Consider the following 19,259-nt stretch of genomic DNA (forward strand, 5'->3'; position numbering starts at 1 on the left):
GGGACAAGTGCCTAGGCCCAGAGTTCAAGGCCCACGGCCAACAACAACAACAAAAATATCCTGTACTTCTCAATAGGAAAGTTATTTTAAACTGCAAGATATATGAAATGAAAGGTGAAGATTACTGACTAAAGAACTAACAGGCTGGGCTAGGAAGTTAGCTCAGTGGTAGAGAGCTTGCCTCGCATGCATGAGGCCTTGGGAATTCCTCAGCACCATATAAGCAGAAAAAAGCCAGAAGTGGTGCTGTGGCTCAAGTGGTAGAGCACTAGCCTTGAGCTGAAGAACTGAGGGACAGTGTCAGCCTCCACGTCTGACCAAAAAAAAAAAAGAACTAACACTGCTAGGCACTGGTGGCTCAAACCTGTAACCCTAGCTACTCAGGAGGCTGAGATCTGAAAATCATGGTTCAAAGCCAGCCTGGACAGGAAAGCCTGTGAGACTGTTATCTCCAATAAAGCACTAGAAAACTGGAAGTGAAACTGGAAGTGGCACTGTGGCTCAAGTGGTAGAGCACTTGCCTTGAGCTGGAGAGCTGAAGTACAACGCCCAGGCCCAGAATTCAAGCCCCACATGGGTAAAGAAATAAAGAATTAACAGTGGTATCGATCTCTCCATGTGGTCAGATCCTGTGGATCTGTGCATAATAAAGACAGCAGAAAATAAGAGGGTTTTTTTGTTTTTAATAATGTTCTGGAGAAAAATACTTGATGAGTTGTGTTTAGCATGCTCTTGAATGTTACTGGCGAGTAGTGTTGCATTTATATTCACTTGATGGCTCTATGGCTTCTATTTTGTGGTTTTGTTTTGTAGCATCATAAAATTGGTACTTGTTTTCCATGTCTTGTGAATGGAAACATTTGTTTGGTAATCTATAACATCAAATAGCCATTTTATTAATTCCAAATCTATTAATAGAGAACAAATTACAATATTTTTGTGCCAGCATTAGGATTCAAACAGCTGTTGCTCTACCATTTGAGCCATACATCTGGCATTTTGCTAGTTAATTGGAAATGGAATTTTCTTTCCAGGCTGACTTTGTTTATTTTAATTTTTTTTTTGGGTCCGGTCATGGGGCCTGAACTCTGGGCCTGGGCACTGTCCTTCAGCTCTACCACTGAGCCACCTTCCCAGCCCTCCAGGCTGACTTTGAACAGGAACCCTCTAATACTTAGCATCTTAAGTAGAGCAGTAAGCACTAGCTACAAATTATGGTTTAATATTTCCAAATTAAAAGGGGGAAAAAAGGCAATATATAAATTTAGATGACTGGAAAGTAACTGTCTTTTGTCTCTGTTTACTCATAGTTCCAAGTGCTCCTTCAGCTCCAAGAAGAGGGCGTGGGGGCCACCGAGGTGGCAGGGGAAGATTTGGCATTCGACGAGACAGTCCGATGAAATTTGAGAAAGACTTTGACTTTGAAAGTGCAAATGCACAATTTAACAAGGAGGAGATTGACAGAGAGTTTCATAATAAACTTAAATTGAAAGGTAAACTTTCATTTTTCTACTCAGAAACTAATTTGATCTGTGAATTAAAGATGCTTTACACATTAGTTGTCTTACTTAGACTTTTATCATGTGTGCTTGTTTTTTTATTAGAAGATAAACTCGAGAAGCAAGAGAAACCTGTAAATGGGGAAGATAAAGGAGACTCAGGAGTAGACACCCAAAACAGTGAAGGAAATGCTGATGAAGAAGACCCACTTGGACCTAATTGCTATTATGACAAAACTAAGTCCTTCTTTGATAATATTTCTTGTGATGATAATAGGTACAGTCTTTTAAATTGACCTCCTCTGAAATGTTTGAAGTATAGTTATTTCATATAAATTTATATGGCCTAATGATTGCTTAAAAATACCTGTATTCTGGCCATGTACCAGTTGTTGCTAGCTCCTCAGGAGGCTGAGATCTGAGGATTGCAGTTTGAAGCCAGCCTGGTTAAGAAAGTCCATCAGACTCTTACCTCTGTAATTAATCTCCAAAAAGCCAGAAGTGGAGCTATGACTCAAGTGGTAGAACACTAGCATTGAGCAGAAAAGCTCAAGGATACCCCCAGACCCTGAGTTCAAGTCCCTAGGGCCAACACCAAATAGATTTAGAGAGAGAGTGTACAAGGGCTTACCTAGCATATATAAGGCTTGGGAGATCAATCTAGCACCACAAAAAAGAAAAGGTGGGGCTGGGAATGTGGCTTAGTGGTAGTATTTGCCTAGCATACATGAAGCCCTTGGTTCGATTCCTCAGTACCACATACACAGAAAAGGCCAGACTTGAGTGGTAGAGTACTAGCCTTGAACAAAAGAAGCTCAGGGACAGTGCCCAGACCCAGAGTTCAAGCCCCAGGACTGGCAAAAAAAAAAAAAAAAAGGAGGAAGAAAACAAATAGCTATATATTTTTCCTTAGGAATGTATTCATATTTGCATATTAGTAATAAGAACAAAGTATTCATGTAAAATCTCAGATCTTTTCCTTCTCTGCTGTAATTCACATAAAGCCAGAACCTAAAGAAGCTTGCAGATACAGTCAGGCTGCCCTATTGTAGTATGCATACATCAAGAAATTGTGGTGTCATTGTAAAGTGGGGGGATCCAGCATAATGAGCTGAGTTCTTTAAGATGTATTGCTTACTTTATATCATATTTATCCTGGGTGCAATATGGTAACCCCTAGTGGCAGTTGTTTTCTTCAGCTTAGACAAAAATGGCAAAGATGATTATGAGTCCTGCAATTATTTAGGTTGGATGCTAACGAAAATTCAGAAAATGGCTGTGTTAATTGGCATTAGGCTTATGATGTGGTTTTTCTGCCAGGTTTTGCCCTCTTTTCCAATGGGGCAGAGTAGAATCAGCTGCAGATCCCCTTATATCTGAGGAACCATTGTATTGATACTTTTCTCATATTTCTGTTATGTCAACTATTTTTGCACAGAACTACTCTCACAGTATTATAGGGATAAACTGAATTTGTATGCCATGTACAGCTTGTGACCATGCAGGTGAAAAGCCTTTTCTGTTTGAGGGTGAGTCCTGGGGCTTGAACTGAGGCACTGTCCCATGCTCAAAGCTTTTATGCTCTACCACTTGAGCCAGGCCTCCAGCTCCAGTTCTAGGTTTTTGCTGATTGACTCAGATTTGTCTGTCCACACTGGCTTTGAACAGTGGTCCTCAGCCTCTTTTTTTTTTTTTTTTTACTTAGGGTCCGGTCGTGGGGCCTGAACTCTGGGCCTGGGTGCTGTCCCTCAGCTCTTCAGCTCAAGGCTAGCGCTCTACCACTTGAGCCACAGCACCACTTCTGGCTTTTTTCTTTTTTTTCTTTTTTTTTTTTTTTGTCGGTCGTGGGGCTTGAACTCTGGGCCTGGGCGCTGTCCCTCAGCTCTTCAGCTCAAGGCGAGCGCTCTACCACTTGAGCTACAGTGCCACTTCCTCTGGCTTTTTTCTTTTTGCTTATGTGGTGCTGAGGAATCGAACCCAGGGCCTCAGGCATGCAAGGCAAGCGCAAGCGCTCTACCACTGAGCCACCTTCCCAGCCCCGAGCTTCTTCTGAGTTAGCTAGGATTAATTTGTTACATGTATGTGTTGAAAAATACTCCTTTAAACCTGATATGCTGATGGTCATTTGCTTTTATAATAGAGAAAGGAGACCAACCTGGGCTGAAGAGAGGAGGTTAAATGCCGAGACATTTGGAATCCCACTCCGTCCAAACCGAGGCCGAGGAGGCTACAGAGGCAGAGGAGGTCTTGGTTTCCGTGGTAGCAGAGGGCGTGGTGGTGGCAGAGGAGGGACCTTTACTGCCCCTAGAGGATTTCGTGGTGGATTCAGAGGAGGCCGTGGGGGCCGAGAGTTTGCAGATTTTGAATATAGGGTAAGTATTGTGCTTTAGACGTGGCATTCAGCCTGCTTTTATCTAATTTGAGTAGTGGTTGTTCTTTCTTTCTTTTTCTTTTTCCTTTTCCTTTTTCCTTTCTCTTTCTCTTTCTCTTTCTCTCTTTCTCTTTTTCCTGGTCGTGGGGCCTGAACTCTGGGCCTGGGCACTGTCCCTCAGCTCTTCAACTCAAAGCTAGTGCTCTACCACTTGAGCCACAGTGCCACTTCCAGCTTTTTTTGCTGATGTGGTGCTGAAGAATTGAACCCAGGGCCTCATGCATACAAGGCAAGCACTCTACCACTGAGCCACCTTCCTAACCCATATTTTTGTTTTTAACTGTTGTTTTCCACTGAAGAAATAAAAGAAGCAAATGTGGTGCTCCCCCTCACTTATTTAAAATTAGAGAACCATGGTTTTAGCTTTTATAGACTGATTAAAATCTCCCCTCTTTCCAAGCAAGAGAATTTATTATTTTGCTTTTGTTTTTGTTTTGTGTGCTAGTACTGGGGCTTAAAGTTAAGGCCTTATGTTCTCCCTTGTTTTTTTCGCTAAACATGGAAAAAACTATTGGGGACTAAAATTAAGGATCAGGGCTCTTTTTACATGGGAAGGATGACTAATGACATTATACAAAAGGAGAGGACTGTATACCTTTATTTCATATTACAAAATTTTCTCGCCAGGTGCTGGTGGCTCATGCCCATAATCCTAGCTACTCAGGAGGCTGAGATCTGAGGATCACAGTTCAAAGCCAGCCTGGGCAGGAAAGTCCATGAGACTCTTACCCCCAATAAACCACCAGAACATCATAAGTGGTACTGTGGCTCAAGTGGTAGAGCGCTGGCCTTGAGCTGAAGAGCTGAGGGACAGTGCCCAGGCCCAGAGTTCAAGCCCCACAACCAACAACAACAAAAAAAAAATTCTCAGCTAGATGCCAGCTGCATGCCTAAATCCTACCTACTCAGGAGGCTGAGATCTGAGGATTACAGCTTGCAGCCAGCCTAGGCAAGAAAGTTTTCTTTTTTTCTTTTTTCTTTTTGGTCCAGTTGTGCGGCCTGAACTCTGGCCTGGGCGCTGTCCCTCAGCTGTTCAGTTCAAGGCTAGTGCTCTACTGCTTGAGCCACAGCATCACTTCCAGCTTTTTCTGCTTATGTGTTACTGAGGAATCGAACCCAGGGCCTCATGAGTGCAAAGCAAGCACTCTACCACTGAGACACCTTCCCAGCCCCGTAAAGTTTCTTATCTCCAATAAATTACCAAAGAAAAGCCAGAAGTGGAGCTGTGGGTCAAATGGTAGAACATTAGCCTTGGGCAAAATGAAGCTCAGGACCAGCATTTAAAAAGTTTTTTTTTCTTAAAATAGTCTAGCCAGGCACATATTTGTAGGGTAGGAAGTAATCTTTTTTCCAGAGATGTTAAGTACCTTGTCCAAGGTCACATAGCTAATAAGTGGTAGTTCCTGAGTCACCACTGTTAATTTAGATTTGTGGAAATTCATTACATTTGTTACTTCACCATGTTCTTGAATGTTGAGATATATTTTTTTTATTGTATGATTCAATACGGCTCTCCTGAACCCCTTTATCTTTCTCCCCTTTTGTCTTTTTTTTTTTTTTACCTTTCAGAAAACCACAGCTTTTGGACCCTAAAAGGTCTGGATTGGTCGTACTGCTTTCTGAAAGGTAAAAAAATAGCTATAGATAAGTAAAATAAATGAACAGATGAGAGATGTTGGCTTTTGTGGGGGACAGAGAGCAGGTTTGTCTCTAGCTCATTTATTTCCATACCAGCTTACACTGTGTCATATGTATTTTAGTTTAGTAACGTAAGACAAGTGGCTTGCTGTTGTGTACTCAGGTGGAGCAGCAAGTCTTTCATCCAGAAATTGTTTTTATAACAAACAGTTGAGATGACTAACAGCAGTAAGAAAAATAAATAAAAAATTAATTAAAAATAAGTCAGAAAAAATAAAAAAAAATAAAAATAAGAAGTCAGGCGCCGGTGGCTCATGCCTATAATCCTAGCTACTCAGGAGGCTAAGATCTGAGGATCGCTGTTCAAAGCCAGCCCTGGCAGGAAAGTCCGTGAGACTCTTATCTCCAATAAACCACTAGAAAACAGAAGTGGCACTGTGGCTCAAGCAGTAGAGCACTAGCCTTGAGCTGAAGAGCTGAGGGACAGTGCCCAGGCCCAGAGTTCAGGCCCCACAAGCCCCCCCCCCCCAAAAAAAAAAAAAAAGTCTTACATTGGCCCTAAATCAAGGCCAGCAGTTTGCTGAAGCTGTTGGTTTTAAGCAGGAGCCTAAAGTAATGTCTTTCTTGGTCTGTTGGCCATTTCAGAACTTTGGAAATGTAAAGGTCAATTCATTAGAAAGAAACATTTGATGGGGAGAGAGAAGAGTCTCAGAGATTTTCTTGCCCAGGCTGCCTTTGAGCCGAGATTGTCAGAGCTCAGCCTCCTGAGTAGCTAGCTGGTGAGCCACTAGTGCCTGGCAAAGACAGGTTTTTGTTGTTTGTTTGTTTGTTTGTTTGGTCAGCCATGGGGCTTGAACTCTGGGCCTGGGCGCTGTCCCTCAGTTCTTCAGCTCAAGGCTAGTGCTCTACCATTTGAGCCATAGCACCACTTCAGCCTTTTCTGTTTGTGGTGCTGAGAAATCGAACCCAGGGCCTTATGCATGAGAGGCAAGCACTCTACCACTGAGCCACATTCCCAGTCCCAAAAGATAGGGTTTTTATGCTGTTGATTTTAAGAGTACTTGGTGTGCTGGGTGCCAGTGGCTCATGCCTATAATCCTAGCTACTCAGGAGGCAGAGGTATGAGGATTGAAATTGGAAGCCAGCCTGAGTGGCAAAGTCTTTAAGACTCTTACCTCCAATTTAACACCAAAAGCCAGAAGTAGAACTGTAGCGCATAGGGTGGAGCACTGTCCTTGAACACAAAAACTCAAAAGAGACACTTTGGTGAGAAGTTTTGTGTCAATTTTTTTTTTTTTTTGGGGGGGGGGTCGGTCGTGGTGCTTGAACTCTGGGCCTGGGCGCTGTCCCTCAGCTCTTCAGCTCAAGGCGAGCGCTCTACTGCTTGAGCTACAGCGCCACTTCCGGTTTTCTGTTGGTTTATTGGAGATAGGAGTCTCACGGTCTCTCCTGCCCGGGCTGGCTTTGAACCGCGATCCTCAGATCTCAGCCTCCTGAGTAGCTAGGATTACAGGCGTGAGCCACCAGCGCCCGGCTTGTGTCACTTTTTTAAATTAGTAGAACTCAATGGGATAAATATAGTACCATTTAATGTTCACATAGTAAAGGAAGTGGGAAATAGGAAATAAGTCTGGGAGGAGGAAGCAGGATGCAAAGAATGAAGGAAGTAGTAACTGATCAAGAAACTCTGGGCACTAGTTGTCACCGCTTTATGGAACCTTTTGAATTTCAGACAATTCAAAAAGTAAAAATGGATGGATATTGCAAGCACTAGATACAGATAAATAATTACTAGAATCTCCAAAATAGTGAGTACACGTGTGTCTCTGTGGGGACTGGAAGATGTTTCTGGGTGGGGAAGTTTAGGACGTTTAGAAGTCAGGAAAGCATTTTCCATGAAAGTTAAAAGAAGGCAAAGTATAAAATATGTGAAAGAAGTTCTAGAACATTGACTAGCGCATTTTTTCCTTTTTTTTTTTTTTCAGAAAGACAACAAAGTTGCTGCATAGTCTACAAACAAGTCTTTGAAAATAGGTGAATTTCTAGCTCTTCATGTTCCTGAAAATTGGTTTCTGTCTTTGTGAAGAATGAAGAAGTGAATTTGCTGTATATTTGTCACCAGCACTGGGTTTTGTTTATTTTCTGCTTAATTTCAAAGATAAAATGCAGTTACTTTTTTGGAGGGTGGGGGGTGGGAGGCGGGCAGCTCATCTTTAAAAAAAATGAGCGTTAAATATATTTGGAACAGGAAAATGTTAAGTAACCTTTTATGTATAGTTAAACTAAAGCTGTACTTCAGTGGGACTTACAGTTTTTGTTTTTTTTGTTTTTCATCACTGAAAAGATTTTTCTTATCACTGAATTGTATTTGGCAATTATTGCAAGTTGCCCGCAGACAGGGCCGTGATACTGTGTTTGGAGCCACCGAAGGGTTTTGTGTGTATGTGTGTACGTGTGTGTGTGTGTGTGTGTGTGTGTACGTGTGTGTGTACGTGTGTGTGTGTGTGTGTGAGTGTGACTTTCTGGAAATCCTATAATGAGGTAGCTTATTTCGACAATTAATTAGGGTGCTGGATGGTAGAGAATTTTGTCAGTCAAACTATGTATACACAGTAAATACTGTTTCTTAGGCAAAGGTAACTTTTTTATATAGTTGTAAAATTCCATTATATTCCATTGCCAAAGAAACATTAAGAACTTTGTATAGCTGTATAAAAAGCAACTAATTTTTTAAAGAATAAACATTTTAAAGTCAGCAACCATACTGTGTCCTTGCAGAAATCGATGAGCTGAGGAGCAGGGTCATGGTGGCTCTTCTTTCTCTGAGCTTTCCAGGCTACAGTTTTTGATTTCTTTTTTTAATGTTTGGAACATAAATGAAGATTTGATACGTTCTTCCATTATCTAAAAAGGATAAATTGTTCCTGCTCCATGTCAGAACTTCTTTTTGTAGCAAATGGCATACCACAGGATTTGTCCAAATAGATATTTTCAAAATATGAATGTAAATAATCATAGATAAGAATGTACTAGCCGTATTTTCAAATAAGTAATCCTCCCCTCTTTTTTAAGAAAAACACATTAAAATTAGGCATCAGCCTATTCTTGGACATGACTGTAATTTTTTTTTCAATAACATTGACTCATTCCATTATGTTTTAAGAGGATTCAGAATGTTCAGAATTATTTTGGCAACATTATCATTGGCATTGGTCCTTGGGCCTGTGACCCACAAATGACTCAATATAGAGTTCACGGCTAATTATAAATTACTGGTTAAACCTTTTGATATTTAAGCTGTAGGAAAAAAAAATCTGGCCACTTTTGTTTTTTTATGAAGGCCATGGAATAAAGGGATCCAAAGATTTAAATATTTTTATCTTTTTGTTGCTGTTGATCTTTGTCCTTACAATATTCAGGAGTGACAAAGATGTGAGAAAAACTGCACTGTAGGAGAATGGGAGGATTGAAACATGGTTGATTGTTTTCATTTTCTATCTTTTGTATAGATCTACAAGGAAATGTTTTGTAATTCGGTTTCACTACTAAGATCCAGTACTCAGCAGCTGTAGTTTAGGGAATACTGTTGAGTACCACTTGCTTGCATGTTATCAACAAAACCTTTTGGAGGACCCCAGAAATCTGAGATTAACACATCTTGGAGGTATTTTGAGCATCCAAGCAAGAGCTATGACAACATCTGTGTAGACTGAGATATGTCCCAGGCTGATTTCTAGGAGAAAAACTGTAGATACCGGTTTCACTTGCTCTGGAAGTCTGAGCTCACAGGTCCCCTAGCTCTGGTCACTGGCTGGGGCATTTGTTGTCTGGGTAAAAACTGGCAGCCTGGCATACCTGCAGTGCACCTTACTATATTAAAGCAAGGTTTTTATTCTAAAGCAGAATAAAACTATTGAAGAAAAAAAAATGTTTGTCAGAGTTCTTTCTCTTAGTTAACATTCTCTTCCAATAGTAATAAAATGAAAAGCACTTTTTTTTTTGGTCGGTTGTGGGGCTTGAACCCTGGGCTTGGGCGCTGTCCCTGCGCTCTTCAAGGTGAGCACTCTACTGCTTTTGCCACAGCGCCATGTCCAGTTTTCTAGTCAGTTTTCTAGTGGTTTATTGGAGATAAGACTTGTCTCTCGGACCTTCCTGCCCAGGCTGGCTTTGAACCTTGATCCTCAGATCTTAGCCTCCTGAGTAGCTAGGACTACAGGCATGAGCCACCAGATCAGAACTGTGTACTGGTGGCTTGTGCATGTAATTCTGTCTATTGAGGAAGCTGAGATCTGGTTTGAGGCCAGCCTGGGAAGAAAAGTTTGCTCCACGCGATCTCCAAAATAATCAGCCAAAAGCTAGGCTGGGGGTGTGGGTCAAGTGGTAGAACAGCCTAGCAAGTGAGAGGCCCTGAGTTCAAACCCATGACTACCAAAAAATAGTAATAGGGCCAGAATTAGCATAATATGTTTATAGGCTGTAAGCACTGATTCTATTTTTTGGGGGGGTAGGGGTCCGGTCGTGGGGCCTAAACTCTGGGCCTGAGCGCTGTCCCTCAGCTCTTCAGCTCAAGGCTACCGCTCTACCACTTGAGCCACAACACCACTTCCGGCTTTTTTTTCTTTTTCCTTATGTGGTGCTGAGGAATCGAACCCAGGGCCTCAGGTATGCAAGGCAAGCGCTCTACCACTGAGCCACCTTCCCAGCCCCCTGAATCTATTTTTAATTATGTCTTAAGGTTTATCATTATATATATTTAGGGAAAGTCAAAAGTTCCTTTCTTCCTTTCCTAAAGTTTGTGAAATGAAACTGAGCCAACCATGCACAGACTAAGCTACAACCTTAGTCCAAAACCTAGCTCCTGCAGGTAAAGAGAGAAGATAATATCTTGAGTTGAAGGTAGAGTGTTTGCCTAGTACATGTGAGGCTCTAGATTGAATCCTCAGCACAGCAGAAATGAAAAAGATGGCAGTGGTGGTGAAGAAAATTTGTCCATTGGACCATTCCTCTCTCCAATTGTAGGACCTAATGTGAGCTGTAAGGAAAGTGGCTCTCCATATAAACTGATGTTTAGGGGGTGTTGGAATGTGAGGGGTTAAGTGTTTGGGTCTTCACAAAAACCAGGGATTACTACTGGTATTTAAGATAAAGAGCCAGTCTGGATGCTGGTGGTTCATGCTTGTAATCCTAGCTATTCAGGAAGCTAAAATCTGAGAATCTTGGTTTTAGTCAGCCTGGGCAGGAAAAGTCTGAGGGAATCTTATCTCCATTTACTACCAAAAAGCCAGAAATAGAGCTGTGGCTTAAGTGGTAGAGTGCTAGCCTTGAGTAAAAAAACTTCAGGAACAATACCCAGATCCTGGGTTCTTCAAGCTCCTGAACTGGCACCAAATAAGAAAGGCTTTTGGTTTTAAAACATACCTTGCTCCAAGGCATGAAGTAGAGCTCTGAGTCTAATGTGGTTTCTGATTTTTGGTGATACAGAGCTGGAAGAAATTCCAGCTCTGTTCAGAGTTAAGGAGCTTGGATGACAAATTCATTAAATTTGAATGTAGTGGTCATGTTGATTGTAAGTAAATGCTGTAAACAATCCTGATGTCTAAGTTAGTGTACAGTGAAACAGCAGCTTAGGGGGTGGGGGGAACAAACTTAAAAAATTTGTCAGTCATGGGGTTGAACTCGGGCTGGGCGCTATCCCTGAGCTTTTGTGCTCAAGTCTAGCACTCTACCACTTAAGCCACAGCACCACTTCTGGCCTTTTCTACATACTTCATTGGAGACAAGAGTCTCACAGACTTTCCTGCTTGGGCTGGCTTTGAACTGTGATTGTCAGATCTCAGCTTCCTGAGCAGAATGATAGGCATGAACCAGCAGCTTCCAGCCAGAATATTTTTTTTGTGCCTGTAATGAGACTTGAACTCAGCCTGGGTGCTGTCCCTTCGCTTTTTCACTCAAGCTGATGCTCTGCCACAGCTTCACTTCTGATTTTTTGTGATTAGTTGGAGATAAAAGCCTCACAGACTTTACTGTCTGGGCTGGCTTTGAATCTAGATCTTCAGACCTCAGCTGCCTGAGTAACTAGTATTACAGGCATGAGCCACCGGTGCTGAGCTAATGACCAGAGCATATTGGAGTTTGGTAATGAGACTCTAAAGGGATGACTCATAGTCACTCCAGTTGAGCAGCCCAGAAACAACTTAAGAGCAGCCAGCAATGGCACAGAAAATCTGGCCTTCCCCTCCAGTTGGAACAGTCTGGGTGTGAAGAAGGCCAAGTCTGGAGGGGTGAGGAAAGCATGGGTCTAGATGAGACTAATACATTCCACTAAGTTGGCTTTTCCAGTCGTTCTGGTACTGGGCACTGGAATCTGTTTACTACTCAGTGTATGAAGAGGCCCCCAGTCCTGCTGCATACCTAGTCTACATAATTCTGCACTGTCAGCCTCATACCGCACCACTGATGACCCTGCAAATGGGTGTGCAACTCATCCCCAACTCATCAGCAAGAAGCTTGAAGTGGAGGTGTGGGTCAAATGACAAGAGCTCCAGCTTGTGCAAAAAAGCCAAATGAGAGCACAAGGAAAGTCTGTGAGACTCATTCAGACACAGCCAGATGTGGCTCTAGTGGGAGAGCGACCAGCCTTGAGCGGAAAAAGCTAATGACAGCCCTCAGGCCCTGAGTTTATGTTTCAGTATCAGCACAAGAATGAATGAATGATAAGAACTGGTGTTCCTGTCAACCTGCAGCCCCTTTTTTGCATTGGTTATTTCCCAGGTAGGGTCTCCTCTTTATGCTCAGATGGGCCTGAACTGTAATCTTACGCTTCTTTATATGACAGGATGGCAGGCACACATTGCTTAAACCAGTCTTTGCATTTTCCTGACCACGCCCAGCCTTTGGTTGAAATGAAGTCTCAAAAATAAGCTCTGGTTGGCATTGAACCTCAATTTCAACCTCCCCTAGTAGCTAGGATTATAAATATGAACCACTAGGTCCTATATTTTGTTTACATAGTTTGTCAACTCTGACCACATAATACAAAAATGTACTCTCCACTCCTAGCCACCTGTGTCCTTTTAATATGCCTCTCAAGATAACTGTCTATAGCTAGTATATAATCTGTTATGGCTGAAATAAATATTGTTTATTGAGAAGTACTGTTTCCTCTCTGCTTCACCCAAAAGGAAACCACTCTTTGGTTTATTTACAACTTTTTGTCCAGAAGTTTCCTGATTGGCTTTTGTATGTGTGTGTATGTATCTGTCTGTATGTTTGTGTCTGTCCTGGGACTTGAATTCAGATAGTGGGTGCTGTCCCAGAGTTTTTTGAGCTACAGCTTTACTTCTGGCTTTTTGCTTTATGGCAGATTGGAGATTGCTGCCTAGGTTGGCTTTGAACCGTGATCCTCAGAACTCATCCTGAGCTAGGATTACAGACAGGCCTGAGCTGGTTCTTAGCTTTAAATGGCTTTTTTTTTTTTTTTTTGGTCTTGGGGCTTGAACTCTGGGCTTGGTCACTGTCCCTCAGCTCTTCAGCTCAAGGCCAGTGCTCTACCGCTTGAGCCATAGCGTCACTTCTGGTTTTCTAGTAGTTTAGTGGAGGTAAGAGTCTCATAGACTTTCCTGTCTGGGCTGGCTTTGAACGGCGATTCTCAGATCTTAGCCTCCTGAGTAGTCTGATTGGCTTTTGCTCTTTTTTTTTTTTTTTTTTTTTTCCAGTCCTGAGGCTTGAACTCAGGGCCTGGGTACTGTCCCTGAGCTTCTTTTGCTCAAGGCTAGCATTCTACCACTTGAGCCACAGTGCCACTTCTGGCTTTTTCTGTTTACATTGTCCTGAGGAATAAAACTCAGCTCTTCATACATGCTAGGCAAGCACTCTACCAATAAGCCACATCCCCAGCCCCCAATCCTCTTTATATCATTTCTTTCTCCTCTGTCCTCTTAGTCTCCTTACATATTCCGTCACATCAGCTATTCCGCTATTGCATACTTTTTTTTTTTTTTTTGGTTGGTCATGGGGCTTGAACTCTGGGCCTAGATGCTGTCCCTGAGCTCTTCAGCTCAAGGGTAGTGCACTACCTCTTGAGTCACACCACCACTTCAGGTTTTCTGAGTGGTTTATTGGAGATAAGAATCTTGTGGACTTCCTGCCCAGGCTGGCTTGGAACCACAATCCTCAGATCTCAGACTCCTGAGTAGCTAGAATTTCAAGTGTGAGCCACCAGTGCCTGGCTATTCCATACTTTTTATATTCCTTAAACTGACTTTATAACTTTGACCAATTCTTCTCGGGACTATTTACAAATGTGTGTGTGTGCATGTATGTGCGCACATGTGCTGCTAGTACTGGAGCTTGAACTCAAGGGCCTTGTCTGGGTGCTGTCCCTGAGCATCTTGGGTTCAAGGCTAGCCCTCTACCACTTGAGCCACAGCACCACTTCCTGCTCTTTGTCTCAGGATTTTCTGCCCTAACCTGGCTTTGAACTGTGCTCTTCAGATCTCAGCCTCCTGAGGTAGCTAGGATTATAGGCTTGAGCCACTTGTACCTGGCTGTCCTTTGGATTTTTATTCCCATAGAAGAAATGAAGACTTGACAAACCTTTTGGATCCTCCTTCCTGTGGTGCCCTAGAGAGAACCAATGGGCTGCCATGTGGGAGTCACTCCCAGGCATCGGGCCTGTTGCCAAGGACAGCCATTCTGATGGTCACAGTGCTCTTTTTGTTAAGGCTAATAAATCCTCTCTTGTTTCAGTAACAAGCAGTTGGAATTATTACATTTTGATAATGGAAAGAAAAGTCCACCCACGTCCAGGGATGTAGGACAGAGTTCTAGTTTCTTTAACCAGATCTAAGATCCTTTGCCGGCCCCTCCCCCCCACACCATGGGTTTATGAATCTGAAGGGATGTTCCTCTAATGAAACACTGTTCCACCCTGATGTGTGTTTTTGCACACGCACATGCTTGTGCATACACGTGTGCTGGTACTTGGGCTTGAACTCAGGGCCTGGCACTGTCCCTTGGCTTTTTGCTCAAGGCTAGCACTCTCACTTGAGCTTTCTAGAAGACAGCCTGGGCAGAAAATAATTTGAGACTCATTTCCCAATTAACCAGCAAAAATTAGAAGTGGAGGTGTGACTTGAGTAGTAAAACAGCTGCTTTGAGCAGGGAGGGGAGTGGGAGCTAAAGGATACTATCTAGGCCCTGAGTTCCGGCCCCAGTATTCCCCTCTAGGGAGCAATGTGGAGACTGGAGAAAGGTTTGCCTTCCTCACAAACCCTCACCTCCATAGTTGCTGTGCCACACTGACTAAGCTCTGGCCTTTCCCCTCAGTCTCTCTCCAAACTCAGCAAATGCAGCCAGTTGCTTTGTGCTCAGAATGTCTGGCCAGCTCTCTTCAGACCAGCTCCTAAATCCTGTGGATTCTGGAATGCAGCTAGCTGCTTTTCTGAGACAGCTATCTTGTAACTTTTACCTCCTGCCCAAGGAATACTCTCCCCCTCCCCCCCTAAAAAAAATCCTCTCTAGATTCTTGTTCCCTGCTTACAAGTAGATCAAGTAAACTTGTCTGTGAAAACCCCAAAGGCTGTCTCAGATGCTCCCACTAAAACTAACAGGTAAATGCAAGCTCCTGCTCTTCCTGCCTTCAATAGCACTCGAGCCAACAGTAATAATCTTAGTGCTCAAGAAGGTCAATTCTGGGCTGGGAAGGTGGCTCAGTGGTAGAGTGCTTGCCTTGCATGCATGAGACCTAGGTTTGATTCCTCAGCACCATGTAAGCAGAAAAGGCTGGAAATGGCGCTGTGGTTCAAGTGGTAGAGGGCAAGCGTTGAGCTGAAGAGTTCAAGGACAGTGCCCAAGCCCAGAGTTCAGGCCCCATAACAAAAAAGAAAAAAGTTAATTTTTCAAATTCCTGGGAGCCCCTGGAAGTGGAATATTCTGGTTTTTCAGCCTTTCTGAAATATAGAATGTGAAACCCTCATAAAAAGCCAGACACCTATAATCTCAGCTAGTCAGCTGAGATATAGAGGATTACAGTTCAAAACCAGCCTGGGCAGAAGTCCTCAAGACTCCCATCTCCAAAATAACTAGCAAAAAGTTAGCTTGAAGGCATGGCTCAAGTAGTAGAGTGCCATTCTAGCAAGCAGGAGACCTCAATACAGGGGGGAAGGGGAGAGGAGTTTATTCTCTGTGCAGGAGTTTCTTTAACCCAAAAAGTCTGCCAGGTGTCACCTTACCAGCCTCCATAGACCTTCCTCCAAGCAACCTGTCCATTTCCTCCTCAAGCTAGCTTTTGGTAGCTTGGGGTCCCCAGTCCAGCTTGTTGGTAACTAACTGCTCTATCTGTTCTTCAGTGTTCAACCCCGAGGAGTCCTGGCTCAACTTCACTTTTATCTGAGAGCTACTGTGAGGAGGCACTTGGTGCGAAGAGAAGTCCAGTCTTAACTAGTGGCTATCAGCCTACCATGGAGCCTTAGTACTTACTATTGTAAAAGTCTAAGCATCTCTCCTGTCCACTGTCCTGTTTCAAGGCCTTTTCCCTGTTTTCTGTTTTAGGATTTTCCCACCCCCCCCACCCCCGCTTTTTCTTTGTGCAAGTACTGAGGCTTGAATTCGGGGCCACTAGAGCCACATCTCTACTTCCAGCTTTTTGCTGGTTAATTGGAAATGAGTCTCAAGGACTTAATGCCCAGGATGGCTTTAAACCATGATTCTTAGATATCAGCCACCTGAGTAGCCGGCATGAACCACTGAAGCCTTTCTTTTCCCTCCCTTCCTTCCACCTTTCCTTTTCCTCTTTCTTTCCTTCCCTCTCCCTCTTTCCCTCTCTTTTGCATTTCTTTTCTTTCCAGGGCTAGGGATTTAAGAAAGTGCTCCTGTCCTCCCCCCCACCCCCACCCCGTAGGTCAGGGTGCTCCTCCCCTCTTCCACTTTCCTATCACGTGTTATAATGGGCACTACCTGGTCACACGCATGGCTAACAGTAGTGTTGGTTTTCCACCACCAGAGGATGGACCTACGAGGGTCCCCTCCAGTGCCCGGCACGTACCGGGAGCTCACAGTGCTCACCATTTCACTCGATTTCAACCATAAACCCTTAAGCATGAAGCCCATCCCCTCTCGAGGCCAAGCCACAGTGGCGCCTGCGGGATCCTGCTGCAGGTGCTCCTAGAAGGTCCCCTTCTTCCCCCACGGGTGGGGGGGAGTCCCTGCATCGCGAGGGGAGGACGCTCAGGGGCGCCGCTCCGCCCCGTCGGGCCAGGCGCGGAGGAAGGGGTCGGCTCTGAGACGGGTGGGGGGTGGGGAGGAGAAGGAAGAGGAGATCCGGAGTCCGCCCGGGGCGGGGGCGGGGCCTGCGGGGGGCGCGGCCTCCGCCGCCGTCACTTCCGGTGTACACAGCCGGCCGGGGCGGCGCGCGCTGGGAGCCGGGGCGCCTCGCAGGTGAGGAGCGAGCGGGCGGGCGGGCGCGCGGGCGGCTTCGGCCACGGCCCCCGGCGTCGGCGAACCCCGAGGGTCGCGTGGTGGGGCGGTGGGCAGTGGGGTGTGTGGGGGGGTCACAGTTGTAACGCGGGTCGCGGGGGGAGCTCTCGGGGCTTCGGTTCACGCGGGGAGGTGGGGTGGGTGAGGTTGTCCGCCCGCTCTGTGGAGGACGCCGGGGCTGTGAGGGCTCCGGCCGGGAGGACGGACGGACGGAAGCGCGGAAGGGTCAGCTCGGCGCAGGCCCGGCCTAGGAATAGGGGGCGGCAGGGGAGGGGTCTGGAGACTACGGCGTCGGGGAGCCGCTCGGTGGGACCCGGGGTCTGGGAGACTCGGTCAGGGCCGCGGACTGGCGCCAGCACCGGCTCCCGGAAGCTCGCCGCGGCGGCGTCCTCAGAGGGACCCTGGCTGGGGCGGGCGGTGGAAGGGGTGCGTGTGCGGCCGGCGCTGGGGGTCCGCGAGGGATTGGGAATGGGGGGGCGCGGCCCTCGCGCGGCCCCGCGGCGGCCACCGCCCCCCTCTCCTCCCCCCTCGCTGCCCCTTTCGACCGGGCTGGGCGCAGCTTCCCGGCGGTGCCGCCGCACGGGGCCTGAGCAGAACGTGATTTTCCGGCCCTGTGGGGAGCCTTGCCGGCGCAGTGGGACCAGGGGAGGGGGCGGGGGCTTCCCCGGGGAACCCAGGTGGAGCTGGGCTTTGAGGACTGAAAGACCCACGCCTGGGGTGGGGATGGGGGGGGGTGGGGAGCGATCGCAGGGTCAGGGGTGTGTCTTTTCTTCCCGGCCACCGACGGTGCAGAGGCAAAGAAGCCGCCCCGTCTGTCTGTCCTGATAAGAATTTTGTTTATACTTCGTAACATTCCCCCCCCCCCACACACACCAAGGAACATTCAGCTTGAGGGGAAAGCCCCCCATTTGGAAAAGATTATGGTCCCATCCCTCAACATCACCACTAACCCCTATTAGAAAAGCAGTTCATTTCACTGGTCCTGGTTTTTGAAAAACAAAACACAAAAAACATTCAAGACAGTACCAAAAGTGTCAAGGGGGAAAAAAAAGAGTGACAACCACTGCTCACAATTTGGTGATAGGAATGAATACATAAGTGGTCACTTTTATAGGCTTCATAGTATATCATTATTTAACCAAGCCCTGCTGATGAACATTTACAGTTTTCAGTTAGTCACAAAATAATTTTGCCCCAATGGATTTGATTTGTGTCTTAGCCATAAATTTGCAAATGGGGTCAGAGGTAGTATGTTTTTTCCCCTTTGTTGAAATGTTTGGAAAAATTCTTCTAGGCCTCAGTATTACAAGAATTCCATCTGTGTTTACTTCTCTGTGTCTCTCCCTCTCTTTCTCAGCTATTTACTTAAAATTTATTTTTGGTTTAAGATACAAAATAATTTCCCACATCGCTAGACATTTGTCCCAGTTTTATTGAATGAGCTATATTGTAGACAAATTTCTGTTTATAAAGGGCTATTTTCAAATTTTTCCTTAGATTTTTGTGTATATGTTCTCATATTCCTGGAAAAACACAGTTGCTTCTTTACAGAGCACTTTGTTTTTCCTTTAAATCATTTTGCTTTACAAGTTCAGGAAATACTCATTTCATGTCTGAGGTTTTTTTTTTTTTTTAAATCTATGTATTTTAAAGCAAAAGAAGTTTCATTTTATTGCTGTTTCATTTGACAAGATAAGTCCATATGTAGAGTTCAGGTTTGTTGTGGCAACTTTTCAGTCTGGCATTTGAGATTCTAATCTTCCTCTATTTTTGCACACGAATACGTAGGTTAGCATTGGAGACCAAGATAGAAAAGATCTCAGATTCCCTTGGCAAGCCTAGATTTTTTTCAATCTAAAATTATCTCTGGATTTTTGGAAGACAACATGCTTTAGCATCCTTGAAATATATTTATTTATATTTAAGCATATATACATATATGTTATATGTTGCTCATGATTCTGCTGATGTTTTACTAAATGTTTATTCTTTTGAAAATCCGTTGCCCACAATACCAGGAGCTGTACTGTCCAGCAGATCTTTGAAGTCTGTAGGAAAATAATGTGTCTTGATCTAGCAAGCTGGAGTATTACATGGGTAGTCTGTTGGTTTTCTTTTTTTTCTTTTTTTGTTGGTTGTGGCTTGAACTCTGGGCCTGGGCGCTGTCCCTGCGCTCTTCAGCTCAAGGCAAGCGCTCTACCACTTGAGCCACAGCA

The 19,259-nt window shown here is 44.7% G+C and overlaps 2 protein-coding genes and 1 non-coding gene across 6 annotated transcripts in view; all 3 read left to right on the forward strand.

Moving 5' to 3' along the window:
* Lsm14a (LSM14A mRNA processing body assembly factor) overlaps positions 1 to 9,503 on the forward strand; it is a 40,244-nt gene extending 30,741 nt beyond the window's left edge. For 2 of the 4 annotated variants that reach the window (XM_069998574.1, XM_069998576.1), the window contains 5 exons: positions 1,311 to 1,493; positions 1,605 to 1,776; positions 3,640 to 3,871; positions 5,500 to 5,556; positions 7,554 to 9,503. In XM_069998574.1, the coding sequence (XP_069854675.1) occupies positions 1,311 to 1,493; positions 1,605 to 1,776; positions 3,640 to 3,871; positions 5,500 to 5,523 (611 nt within the window). In that variant the 3' untranslated portion in view covers positions 5,524 to 5,556; positions 7,554 to 9,503. The remainder of the gene's footprint in view (positions 1 to 1,310; positions 1,494 to 1,604; positions 1,777 to 3,639; positions 3,872 to 5,499; positions 5,557 to 7,553) is intronic. The other 2 variants (XM_069998575.1, XM_069998577.1) reach the window with 1 other exon arrangement.
* On the forward strand, positions 6,121 to 6,256 carry LOC138811367 (small nucleolar RNA SNORA2/SNORA34 family). Its single transcript, XR_011367362.1, has one exon. It is a non-coding gene; the product is annotated as a small nucleolar RNA SNORA2/SNORA34 family (small nucleolar RNA).
* A 7,451-nt stretch (positions 9,504 to 16,954) lies between the features above and the next one.
* The window catches only part of Garre1 (granule associated Rac and RHOG effector 1), a 63,563-nt gene continuing 61,258 nt past the window's right edge, over positions 16,955 to 19,259 (forward strand). Inside the window, exon 1 of the mRNA XM_069998579.1 lies at positions 16,955 to 17,004. The gene's annotated coding sequence lies outside the window, so the exon portion shown is untranslated. The remainder of the gene's footprint in view (positions 17,005 to 19,259) is intronic.

Source organism: Dipodomys merriami, unplaced genomic scaffold (genome assembly GCF_024711535.1).
Source record: "Dipodomys merriami isolate MVZ:Mamm:240054 unplaced genomic scaffold, mDipMer1.0.p SCAF_52, whole genome shotgun sequence".
NCBI classification, from domain to species: Eukaryota; Metazoa; Chordata; class Mammalia; order Rodentia; family Heteromyidae; genus Dipodomys; species Dipodomys merriami.